Source organism: Solanum stenotomum, chromosome 7 (genome assembly GCF_019186545.1).
Source record: "Solanum stenotomum isolate F172 chromosome 7, ASM1918654v1, whole genome shotgun sequence".
Classification (NCBI taxonomy): Eukaryota; Viridiplantae; Streptophyta; class Magnoliopsida; order Solanales; family Solanaceae; genus Solanum; species Solanum stenotomum.
Window position 1 is genome coordinate 4,756,592 of NC_064288.1, and position 13,133 is coordinate 4,769,724.

Genomic DNA, 13,133 nt, shown 5'->3' on the forward strand with positions numbered 1-13,133 from the left:
TCAACTTTAAATATACACGCCTGAAGTTTGACATATTGTTTGTGCAAGCAAACTTTAGACGTGTATACTTGCACGGTTGTTTGTGTCACCTTTGTGTCTATTAGTCTTGGCTTTTAAGTAAATATGTTGGATCTCATGCTTATTCTATAAACCATTTTTTTGTTATTCTACCATAAAGTCTCATGGTGGGAGCAATAGCTTGGAGGAAAGTTGTGTAAAACTGGATCTAGTTTGGCATGAATCTTAAGTATTACAAAGTTGTGTTGTTGACCTCTGACATATGACTAAACTTTAGGCATTTATATATGAATTTTCAAGTATTTACTTTTGAATTTCAATCAGATATATGCCTGAATGACTGAACTAATGCAAACAACCAAGTTGCAGTAAGAATGGTAACAACTGATCTTAGGATATGTGACCAACTAAACACAACATATCAATTTGGCTGGAAAAAGTAAAAGAAAAGAAGGATAAAAGACTAGACGGTTATTACAAAGACGAATCCAATTTTGGCCAATCCACAATTCCTGTGTTCTCAGTGACGCTTTTCTGATTATTGACTATAATTTGAATTTTTTTTGAATAAAGCTTAAATAGCAAAATAAAAACTTGCTACTAGACACAATTCCTAGGACCAGAGGATCGAAACGTGCCACTGAAAGACTAGCGAGAGAATGATAGACTGTTAAAGAAGGTAGAGGTCACGTAAGGTACCCTATTATTCATGTGCCAATCAAGTCTGGCTTTGGCCTTGACCCTGGTTAGTCATATTGCAATTTATTTATGTGTCAATCAAGTCTGATTATGGGGTAGATTGGCAGGGTTTGTTATATCACCGCTAATTTCCCCCTCCCTTCAACTCCTCGTCCACCAATAACATGATTACATGAATAGTAACTGGATATGTCCATTGCAGAGTCTTAAAGATGCAGCGTTCCACTAATTTAAAATCATGGATCTGCTCCAGACAACTATCCTCAGCAACTGTTTGTAGACAACAGGCATGATATCCTATTTCAAATTGATGCTTGGGTTAAGAGATTTCGAAATGTCAAAACTTGTACGAAAACATCGACCGAGTCTAGGCAGTAAAGTTTGCATGGCTCTCCTACACATATGGAAACATCCCTCTCCCTAACAGATATGCAGAACTGTTGCTCATCTTGGTCATTGACGTGCTTAGGCTCTATTGATTGTGAAGTCAGTCAAGGAACCATTGTCAAAACTACCTCCTTCACAGAAAAGAGAAGAGTGTAATAAAAGAGTCATTATATACATGAAACAATGCCATACAAGCAGACATGGAGAGGAAAGAAGATGGATTTTGGCTATTATTATGGACCATATATATGCTGTTAACCCATTTCAATACTTTGGCAACCCCTTATGTGAAAGCACGAGCATAGAGCTATCACAACAGCAAAACTCACACGATGTAAATTTAGAAAAGCACCCAAAGATGCCGAAGCCATCCATAGCTAATTAATGATTTCAAACTAAAAAGCATCTTGTCCATGAAAAGGAAAGCAATTCTTTTTCATCTCTTAGCCTGAACACATCTAATATGAGTTCGCTGTATAACTGAGGTGAAACATCATACTTACTCGGTGCGATATATGAATAATTTCAAAACGGAATGTAAAAAACTACAGGTAAACCAACCAGCACTTCCACCTAAATACCTAATGCATCCACCACTACTACTATTCATGAAACAGCTAACTGAAAACAAAACTTTCTAAACAGCTGATGACTTAAGATCTCATGATTGTAACCATGACTTGTCTTGAGCAGGATATCCATCAATAACCATAGCTGGATCCATACATGGAACCATAATCAGCACCAGATGGATGGCCAGGGTCACCTGATGGTGAAGTGTATACAGGACCTTGAGAATGAGGATAATAACCTTGGGAAGGTGGTCCAGCTGCCATGTTCTGCATTGAGCTGGCAGCATCAGCAACAGAATTCTGCACCATAAGGAGGATGGTAAGAACACAATGCATTTCTAAGAAAGACTGATATGGCAAACTCTTCTTTGGAAGTTAAACATAAAGCTCACATTCACAAGTGACAATGGGGCTTCTGGAAATGGTAGCGAAGATAGTTTTGCTTGGAGATTCAGAATCATTGATCAAGAGAAGCATTTTTTCCATTTGATGCTTGGGTTTTTAAAATGATTTTAATTTGTACATCAGTCATTTTACTCTTCTGTATTGAACATATGTGCATGTTAGTATGCTCCTATATACTGGAAGTGGACAAAAGTGTCAACAGGAAACATGTATAACTTTTTCCTACATTTTTTGGTAATTTTTCAATTTTTGGATTATTTTTTTTTATGTATTTTCACAATTTATGGTAATTTATGCTGATTTTATTAGTTTATAACTACTCATAGATTAATTGATGGGCTTATGCCCCATGCCTTGGGGATTGCACCCCGTCCCTCATGGTAGGTAAAGCATCTCGCCTTGTGATCACACCTTTTTAACTGATCCCCTCCTGCAACATGGTACCACCACCTCCCTCTCTACTTCTCTACTCCAGTTTAACAAAAAACTTTGCAACACCCTCCCCCAGCACAGCTAGCCCTTCACTTCTCCAACCATGCCAAATAAACCTAATTGGCTGAGAATTTGAATCCCATATCTATGTCACACCCAGAAACAGCACCACCACTGTTGGATTTCCAAAAGGTAAATTGAAGTTCAATAATTAAATTATCAGAAGATATTACCTGAATTAATTGCTGAGCTGTTTGCACCTGTGATGCAGATCCAGTTATCTCAACAGTCATCTCACCAGGAACACCCCTTGTTTCTTGAATTGCAATAGACGCACCACTGGCCCGACGAATATAGCTAATATTTGAACCAGAGGTCCCGATAACAGCATCAGCATAGGACAGAGGAATTTGCATGTTTTGGGTGACCTTCAAAAGAAAATACATCAAGGAAAAGGAGCATCAGATAACAGAACATTGAAGTACTATATAAATAAGAATTGAAGGTCTAAAAAAGAAGGCAAGACACTGCTGGCAACTGGACAGATCTATTCAGTAGTATCCATAAAAGGCCATCTAATACTTATCACGTGTAACATATATAGCATGACTTATATGCCACCTCTTCATGCACCTTTGTTGGGTGATTCATTAATCAAGATCAGAGTCCAACTCCCCAAATTATCTCATGTTTGCAGAGAATGTGTAAATTAGGTCAGTAGTTGCATTCAACAGATTGAATGCAGAAAAAGAGCACACCTTTGTAACCATAGATTGTTGTGTTTGCACATTTGTACCATAAGTTCCCATTGAAGCATCTCTACTATAAGGAGAGGGGCCCTGACGAGGCTTTTTTTCCAACGGTGGCATGTCTACCGGTGGAAAATAATTATCAAATTGTCGTGCAGGCGGCATGTACCGAGTGTTGGGTCCAAAACCAGATCCACCCCCAGCACTCCCAGGAAAACTGGATGGAGGAGGGGTCCATGACTGAGTAGGTCCAGCTGGAGGCCTGTTCTGATTTGATCGAGCATTTGGCATTTGCATCTGAGCAGACAAGACAAGTCATAATTTCAAAAATAAATAAATATTACGAAGGTAACATTCCAGCAAAACCAGAGTGTAGACTTACTTGCATCTCAAATAATCCAACTACACTATGATCAACTAAAAATTTCCTGAGATGTGAAGCAACCAATTCAACTGCTTTATGCACCCCGGCAGGCTCTCCTTGTATCTCAACAACATTATCATCAGGAAGAGCAAAAAGTGGAAGGTGCTCTGCAGAATTCAGTTGATGGAATCAAACATATGATAACATTTCCAGAAGGAAAAAAGGAGAAATTAGAATAACACACACGACACAACTGTGTACCACTTGACTTCACAACAAACAAGCTTTACTAAGTTCCGACATAGTCCTTTCTTAATTATTATATAATTCAAGAAGCAAACAAGACAAAGGAAACTAACCAAAAGGACCAGAAACTATGTGTTATTCTTCCTCAGAGTAGTTACCTTACTTTGATTGTTCCTCCACAGCTTTATCTGCTTTCCTATCTTTTGACCAACAAATTCAGGTTTCTAAATTTTCAACATCTAGAATTATCACTATCTTAGTTTTTGTTTATTTCAATAACGACGAATAACACGCACAATATTCACTAGCATTACTGGTAAACTTTTTTTAATAAAAAAAGGGTAATATATAAAAGCAAAATATTTGCCAATACAATTTAATGTTTATACACTTGAGCCAGTATTAGCTCCATGTCCTTTTAGGACCCATGTACCCACCTAAAGCCAGCTCGAGATCATAGTGGTTCACAAAAAGAGATGAGAAAAGGTGAGGAATCTTAAGTAAGTCCCTAATTTAAAGAATTCCAAGAAGTCCTTTTAAGTTTTAAGGAGGTGAAAACTGTAGGGTTGAGAAGATTCTCAAGAAGTCCAAAAGCAAATTGGATCCTAGAAGCAAAGTTTATTGTTAACGATATGGTCTTCACAAAAATCCAATATGAACAAGCCTTTCAAGAAAGTCCAAAAGGGCTATCAATATACCTACATCTTATCCACAAGAATCATACACCATATTAAGCACACATAAGTTCTTTTGTTTTTGTTATAGTAACCCCACTTCACAAACCCCACCAAAACCTCTCACACGGAGCCAAGCTGTGGCTTTTTACACTTAAATCCCTTAATGACTATAACCACCAAACTCCTGGTTAGAGGTGGAAGTCTTAGCTTTAGTTCCCTTAGTGATTATAACCACCAAACTCCTGGTCAGAGGTGAAAGTCTTAGCTTCCCTTGATGACTCAAACTAACCTTCTAGATGAGAATGAAGGGTCTTTTCACTAAGCTACCCCTCCCTTGTGTCATTTTAAGTTGACATATCTTTTCCTTGAAAAATAACTATAGAGAAGGATATATCCATAAATAACTTTTCAGCTAGCAAATTGTCCTGGCTTAGCTTAAATCATTTCACCACTTTGGGCGATTTACAACAAGCAAAATCAAAATGGATAAGAAATGTATTAATTCCACATGTTCTACTAACATATGAAATTGACAATAAGAGAGCATATGTATATTTGGAAACTCATTCATTCAACCAATGTTGTTACAGGCTCACTTGAGATGAGTTCAAGCTCTGGGACTAGGTGGGAGCAGGTTTGCGCTTTGTCTTGCTTAAGCAACATTTCAGAGCAGGGACAAACGGAAAAAAACACACTAAATATGATTTGTAATTTCACTGGTTAATAAGATTATATAATCTTCTACTTGTGCAAACATGCAGGTAATTAAGAACGGAAAACTAAAAAGTATAAAAACCCAACTGCTAAATATGAAATTAGAAACTTACAGCTATATTGTTTCATCTTAACTGCTAAATTTGAATTAGAAACTTACAACTATATTGTTTCATCTCAACTAAAATTTGAAATAGTTTCCACACTTGACTAACATCATTTTTTTACTTTATATATTCCAATTTTTTTATGAAAGACTTCATATTTTCTAGTTCCTTACTTCCTTAGTCCACAATCAGTTTTTTTTATCAGGAAATTTAGTTATCTTCCTTATATTGCACGTTGTTTTTTACATTTGTGCCTTTCTCTAGTAAGTGCTTTACAATTGAAGTTCAGCAACAACCCATGGCACTTCCCCTTCACATTTCACTTTTGACAATGCTGGAGTGAGCAGTAAACCCTTATTAGATGCTCAAGAGTCTTCCTAATTTCTTCGCCATAATACAGATTAGAGACCTAGTTAGCCAATGTGCACTTGCCCAAATTATGAGAGCTCACGTTAAAACACATCCTTATCCTATATCAAGAATATCAACAGTGCCAAATTTCTCTTGAAATACCCTATAGCTTGACAGCATTACAAGGCTATTAGGGACTCAAATGACAAGGGGATCAGTAGCAAGAAGGATCAAATTCTCAAGGAAACAACACGAGACAAGGATATCTAAATTAAAGAGAGAAGCACCTTGTCCAACCACTCGAATGGTGCACTGAGATGTATCTTGAATAGACTTAATAGTGCTACCCTGTTTCCCAATCAAGTTTCCAGCCTGTGAGGCTGCCACAAGCAGTCTTGTCGTGACTGACCTCCCAGAGCCTGGTGGAGCATTAGCTGAATCAGAGTCTACATCAACAATCTGCTTGTGAACCTTCAAAAGACCATCCATAGCTGGCGGAATTAATAGGCTTGGCTCTTCTTTTGCAGATATCATCACCTATGACAAAAAAGAACTATCAATCCATGGGCAGCAAGTTATAAGGAAAATATGCGCTTACTCAACTTTTGTCAAAGCCCGATGACTATTGACAGTATGTTCACTTATTCAGGGTTCAATCATATCACAGTTGATTACACAGATAATGCAGCATCAGAAAGTATAGTGTTGTCTTCTGGTCTGATAAGCAGATTAGAAGAGCTAAGAACAAAAGCTTCCAGGAAAAACTGCCAAAATCAAGTGAGAATACAGAGCCCAATATGCCGGTTTTATAATTATTGCCAGCTCATTTTCCAACAAACTACCGAACAACCCATCCCTTCAAAAATGAAAATAAGAGATTCCTTGCAGTGAACTTTTTAAGAGGGACTTTAATAAAGTAAGATCGTACTAGAACTACAATTTATAAGTAAATCAACAGGCATTCGATAGGCCTCATACAAAAATCAAGCATTTTGATAGGACATGGGCACTTTACAACAAGTGTATTTACATTTATAAACTATTGAGCCTGAATTCCTATGGATATGCCCACTTATTAAAATGCCTATTTAAACCTTTTAATACCATATGAATTGTTAAATATGGATCCAGTTGCTCATTTGTTTACTATTTGGCTAGGCATACCCACAGAAATATAAAAGCAAATTTTGGATCCTTCTGGATAGACTATAAAACCGTTGTTGCAATATTTCAGGCCATTTTTCGTAAATTAAAAAAGACAAATTCTTTTTCTAAGCTTTTTGCTCAACTATATCCCAGCATATAATCTTCTATTTAGTGATTTATTATAAGTCTTTTTAAATGTTTTTCATGGGGAAGTTACGTCCTGCAAGTTGTTAGTTACATTTGTTAACTTCCTCTTTTATACAGTGCAACACCTTCTGGCAAGACACCAACCGACCAAGTTTTGAAGTTACCAGACATAGTGCAATGCTTCTTGGAACTGATAGTGAATCAAGGCAATTCTCATGGATTGTCAGAACAACTTTACAACACTTGTAATGCTCAATGTTGATGACTGCAGTCCCGATCTTGGTTCTTCTAGCATAGACCACTTTCATTGAAATGTTTCCTTACATGGGCAAGAACCTGCACACACTCATGTTGGTTACTATGACAAAGAAACTCTCAATCATTTTGGTTGTGTTAAAGTCTTGTTTTTCACCCATTTAGAAGAAGTTAGTCATAGTTATTGTTCAATTAGTTGAATAATACTTAAAATTCTCTCATGAAGTTAAAGAAATTGAGCATAATTACTGTTCAATTTGTATCTTACTTATTCTTACCAGTTCTCCCTCACTTTATTTTCTGTGATAGTTGATACTATCAACATTGCTAATTGATTTTTAGTTCTTTCCTTTACGTAGATTACATGTAAGATTAATCACTACTCCCCCCGGACCACATTACTTGTTACATTTTTGGTTTACATACCCCTTAAGAAACTATATATTTTGACTATCATACCCTTATTTATTATCTTTAATCATTTAAAATGTTGATGTCTCCTCAATAATTATTCTCTCTTTAATCTCTTTTCAATAAATAAAAAGAGAGTTGATCTAAGAAATCACAATATTGGAGTGTGTTCTTCATTTAGGCTTTCTATGCTAATTAGTCAATGTTTACTACTTCCAAAAATGATTATTACTAAGGGTAAAATGGAAAGAATGTACTCAATTATATCTCGATTTTCTAAAATGACAACTTATTTGGACCATCTATTTTAAGGATGACGAGCACAGTAGTCTGGAGGGAGTACAACACTGTTGTTAACACCATTTCAATTGGCTTACAATAGCATCTAAACTCAAGGTAGAGCTGAGCCTAAAGGGATTCCATGAACCTATATTCTTTCTTTTTGGGTATGTGGGGCAAGTGGGTAAGGAATCTCTACTTCGTACAACATAAATAATAAATGAGTCTAAGTAAAAATCATGAAACACCAATATCTAAAATCATTCCCCATGAGCAAGCATTTTTACTAAATGAAGAATTCACCATAAGCAAGCAGTACAAATAGTAGTATTAACATTTGTAGATCAACCTTAAACTATTGCATGAAAACCGCTGAATTGACTGGTAACTTGCAAGACTTGAAAAGATAAATAATCATAATCCTACATGCATGCAGGAGGGTGAAGCTCACACAAGGATGCCTATATTAACAAGTGCAAGCTATAAAGACAGTTCACAAACAGTCAGACAAATGAAGCATGTAGCTTTCTGCTACAGCAACATAGATTATCTCATGGAAATAATTTCACATCATTAGAATGCATATATTTATACAAAAGATATCCATAATTATGTAGATCCTAAATAGTGAAAATGACAATATCTATCAGCAACTTACAGCTCTTTCAGTGGTCCCAGGAGGACCATCAAGAACCTTGATGCGAGCTTTTGTCTCCTCACAGGTCTTCTTAATATACTCTCCTTTGCGACCAATAACACCACCAACCTTCTGAATAGGAATCAACATTCTGAAAACATTTTGTCCTGGCCAGCCCGGCCATTTTTTTTCTTCGCCAGTTCCTGCATCAGTTGGAGTAACTTTGACCTCTTCAGAATGATGTGTCTCCTCAGGTGCATTATTCACAGCAGGAATGGTTTCTGAGTCATGACTATTATTCATGTTATGCACATGATCAGCATCGTGCACGTGATCAGCATCGTGCACATGATCAGCATCGTGCACATGATTGGTGTCGTGCACATTATCCTTGTCGTTCACATTATCATTGTCTTGAACACTATTCATATTATCCATGTTTTCTGTGTCATGCAAGTTACCCATCTCAGGCTGCTCAAAATTTTCATCAGCCATTTCCTGGAAGAAAAACAAAAAGACATTTAGAAAAATATCCAGCTACAGCAATTGGCTGAATGAACTATTGAACTCTGAAAGGCCTCCTGCATTTCACGTGTGCAGAAGCTGGAACATAACAGTTTGCCTTCATGAAGTTGGTATGCAATGCTTGCCCAAAATATAAGAAAAAAGATAGAAAAATGTGCATCCGTACTAATATAATCTCCATAGAAATTTTCAAGAAACTAGAACATCAAAACTAAAACAGTGAAACAAGGTGGAAGCTCAGGAAAAACACAATATTAGACCCTGTGGACCCACTATAAAGCACTGAGAATAACCAAAAAGTTGAAACCCAAGCTGGAACCAACCCCGATAGAATCAAACACGCAAAATCAACTTTATCATGCATGCATCACTGACCCCAAAAAATTCTCAATCATGAGCCTAGCATTCTCGAGAGCAAAAATCATACTGAAGTTCTAAGTCACGAAACCCAATACCTTCTAACAAACTACCACATTTCCTTGGTCGAAATCATCCTCTAGTACCAAGTTTAGAAAGCCCCCAAGGCTTAGGTTCAACTGCAAAGGTAAATACAAATAAGATGCCACTTCACAAGTCGAAATTCTAATGGAGTAATGGTGACCTACTCTTGTATTTGGACGAGAAGATTAGACGGTGGGTGCATTATCTACTAGAAACCTATGTTGCTTGGACTCATCAAAAATGCCATCAAATGTGTCAAATTCTCCAAAAGTGGTGCATTTTAGGAGGATCCAACACGGATGCGGCAACATTTTTGGAGAGTTCGTGCAACATAGTTGGAAACTGTAGATTTCTCGTTACAAAAGAAACCTACGTCTAAAACTTGTAAAATCTAAAACCCTAACACCTTGGGAATCCTACGTTGCCAAAAACTCAGACAAACCCAAAGCATCGCACGATCACCCTGGTGTTTTACCAACGCTCCCTGAAGTTTTAAAACCCTAATTCAAAAATCCCGCAATTCTGAAACCTTTTAGAACCATCTCTTTCCCCAAAACTAAAAAACACATCATCCTGAAACACAGAAACAATCCTAAACCCTCCCACAAACAGGAAAATTGACAACAATTGGATATAAACATAAGCGAACACACAGAAAAACATAGATTTAATATGCGAGATTCGTAAATTGAATATGGTTAGTATGAAATACTTACAGAGACAGAAAGTTTGCGCAATGGAAGAAGGAGATTTGAGTGCGAACTGTGAAGAAGAGCGGGAGAAGGAAGAATTGCCAAAGACTGACAGGAGTAGGGACACTAGGTTTTATATAATGAGGGAGCTGGTATTTTTGGATAATTTCTGTATACTACTCGTACTTCTATTATATTGTCAATTTGGACTTTCAAATTGAAAGAAAATGACAGAAATGATTGCTTAGTTTGGTGTAGTTTCAAAATAGTCCTTTCAATTGCTCGTGAGCAATTTTGACACTTCAAAGTCGTTTAGTGTAAGGTATAAGGTATAATAATTCCAAATATAAAACGCAAGGTTATTTAGATACCTTAGTGATGGAATAAGTTATCTCATATACATGATGAAATAACTTATTCCACCAAATAAATGATCCCGAATTTTGATTCTGTTAAATAATTTAATATTAATAAAATCAGCCTATTAGATTGGATCGGAATTGTTAAAAGAAGATTTAACGAAAGATAAATATGAGACTCTTCAAATTTTAAAAATTGCAATACTAAAAATTACACTATTCACTAAAAATAAATTTAACAATATGGATAATTGCACCTTAAAATTAGATTAGACTCTAGAAAGTAGATCATATCTTAGCTATAGTTGAGGTTAGCCATTGTTTATTGCTTCTACTTCAGTTCTTTAGCTATAATTGAGGTAGACACGACAACAATTTTGTCTCCAAGATTTAAGATGGACACTTTTGTAGTGTATCACAAAAATCGAAAAGTTTCAATTAGAAAAAATGATGGAATACATCATGTCTATTGAGATTAATTGATTAATTATCACTTAGTTAGAGTTAGTTAGTTAGCTTAGTGGTCTGTTCATATTGTTAATTATTTTCTGTTAGTTAGTGATAGTGGAAAGGTTAGCTCATTGTCAGCTTTGAGTTAGTTACTAGCTAGATATTTTGTGTTTCTCTTGTATAAATATACACATTCATAATGAGAATCAGTGAAGTAATTTTCCCCAATTCGTCTCTTCTTCTCTGTCTTCATTCTGACGAATTACGACCGTGATGAGCAGTTTTTCTTCTTGAGGAGTTCTCTCAACATGGTATTAGAGCTTTGAGCTCGATTTGACTGGTACTATCTTCTCGATCTGTTTCTTCTCACTTTCAATTTCACTACAATTTTGTTTGTAGATCTTCAATTTTGTTTCCAGATCTTCAATTTAGGGTTGTGATATTGTATTTGTTAGGTTGATTTTCTGTTATTGATCGGGTTGTTGTGTATACACATCTAGATCTTCGTTTTTCTTTGTTAAAATCTATTTTCAGAAAATCAAAATTCGATCTACAATGGTGGTTGAAATTGGTGAACAATTGAATATTGCTAATGGTTCGAATGTTAATTGTAATGCCCCGTACGAAACTAGTAAGACCTAGCTAAGGCTTGACTGAATCTATTAGGTTGACCTAGAGCATCACATGTTAGTTTAAGGTTGGAAACATGTTTAAATGATGAAAAATGGCTATTGAAGTTAGTTTGGTGACTTTAGAGGTCAAACGTCAAGAAACGACCATGACGTCCAGAAACTAGTCTTTGGTGCTAGTGTCTTGTCGTGGTGTTTGGTGTGTTGTTTGAGGTCAAAAACCCATAGGAGTGACTCTTATTCATAGATGGACATGTTTAGGGTCCAAACGACCGGGTACGACCCCCCAAGAGGTCCTTGAGGAGGACCCAACCTTTGGCCAAAAGCTGTCAAAAAACAGCTTGACCTACGAAGGGCAGTGACGGGCCATCACTTGACCTACGCCCCGTAGGTAGGTCTCGTGGGTTGAGACTTAGTTTCTCCACCAAGAATTCCCCAATCCCCCTCTCTGAACCAAATGACGAGAGCACAGCACGGGTCGTAACTCCACTTACGGTCCGTAGGTGGGTGGCCGTAGGTGCTGCCAATTTCCAGCCTTCTAGTCTTAAGTTGGTGATTAGGGATTAAGTTAGTTAATTGACTAAGGGCTTAAGGGTTTGTTTAGCTAGTTGATTACTCACCTTTATAAGCTATCAAGACCTTAAGCTAAGTCATGAAATCATTTAGAACCAAGACCCTCAAAACAGTCCCCTAAAAAAAGTTTTTAGTTTTAAGTTAGGAGTGAGGGTCAACTTTAGATGGTCATATCTCATAGCTCAAAACGAATTAGGTGGGCATTACCTATCCAATGAAAGGTCTGAGTCCTCTTTCCAACGCCACCGAGTTTTCCCTATTCCGATCTTGGAGTAAAAAGTTATTTCTGAAATAGTGAAGCACTGTCAGAACTACGAAGGCCAAACGACGGTCCGTGACTCCACCTACAGTCCGTAGGTGGAGGGCGTAGATGCTGCCAGTTTTATAAAGTTTTTAGTTAAGAAGGGGGTTAATGTTTTAATTAGTTATTAACTAGGGGTTAAAGGAGGTCGGTTAGGTGGTTAATTAATGGACTATATAAGCTTATAGGACCCTAAACTAATCCATTAATTCACCACAAGTCAAGACCCCAAAACATAACCCAATTCTTTTCCCTCCCAAAATTCGCTCTCTCAAAACTCTCTCAACTCAAGACTCCATTGAAGAACTTGGAAGGAGCTTAGCAAGGGCTTGTAGATGGGAGGTTTCACACGAAATTCATAGGGTTTAACTAAGGTATGGTTGCTCTTCACTCTTGGGATCCCTTTCCCCAAGAGGTCCTTCCAAAGATGGTTTTCAAAATCCCCCAAATTGTAGATTTCAATCCAAAAACGTGGGTCTTCTTTCTAAATGTTGAATTGTTGTTATAAACTGATTTTGATTGATGATATATGAACAATTATGGATGCATTCATGTAGTGTTGGTGAT

The 13,133-nt window shown here is 36.8% G+C and overlaps 1 protein-coding gene across 1 annotated transcript; it reads right to left on the reverse strand.

The window, feature by feature from the left end:
* Positions 1–1,518: 1,518 nt before the first annotated feature.
* Positions 1,519–10,404, reverse strand: LOC125870290 (flowering locus K homology domain-like). The gene is made up of 7 exons (XM_049550691.1): positions 10,279–10,404; positions 8,618–9,094; positions 6,009–6,258; positions 3,645–3,793; positions 3,272–3,559; positions 2,747–2,941; positions 1,519–1,976 (listed from the first exon to the last, which is right to left on the reverse strand). The coding sequence occupies exons 2-7, from the start codon at positions 9,089–9,091 to the stop codon at positions 1,806–1,808; spliced, it is 1,527 nt and encodes a 508-aa protein (XP_049406648.1). The 5' UTR covers positions 9,092–9,094; positions 10,279–10,404; the 3' UTR covers positions 1,519–1,805.
* Between the last annotated feature and the right edge of the window lie 2,729 nt (positions 10,405–13,133).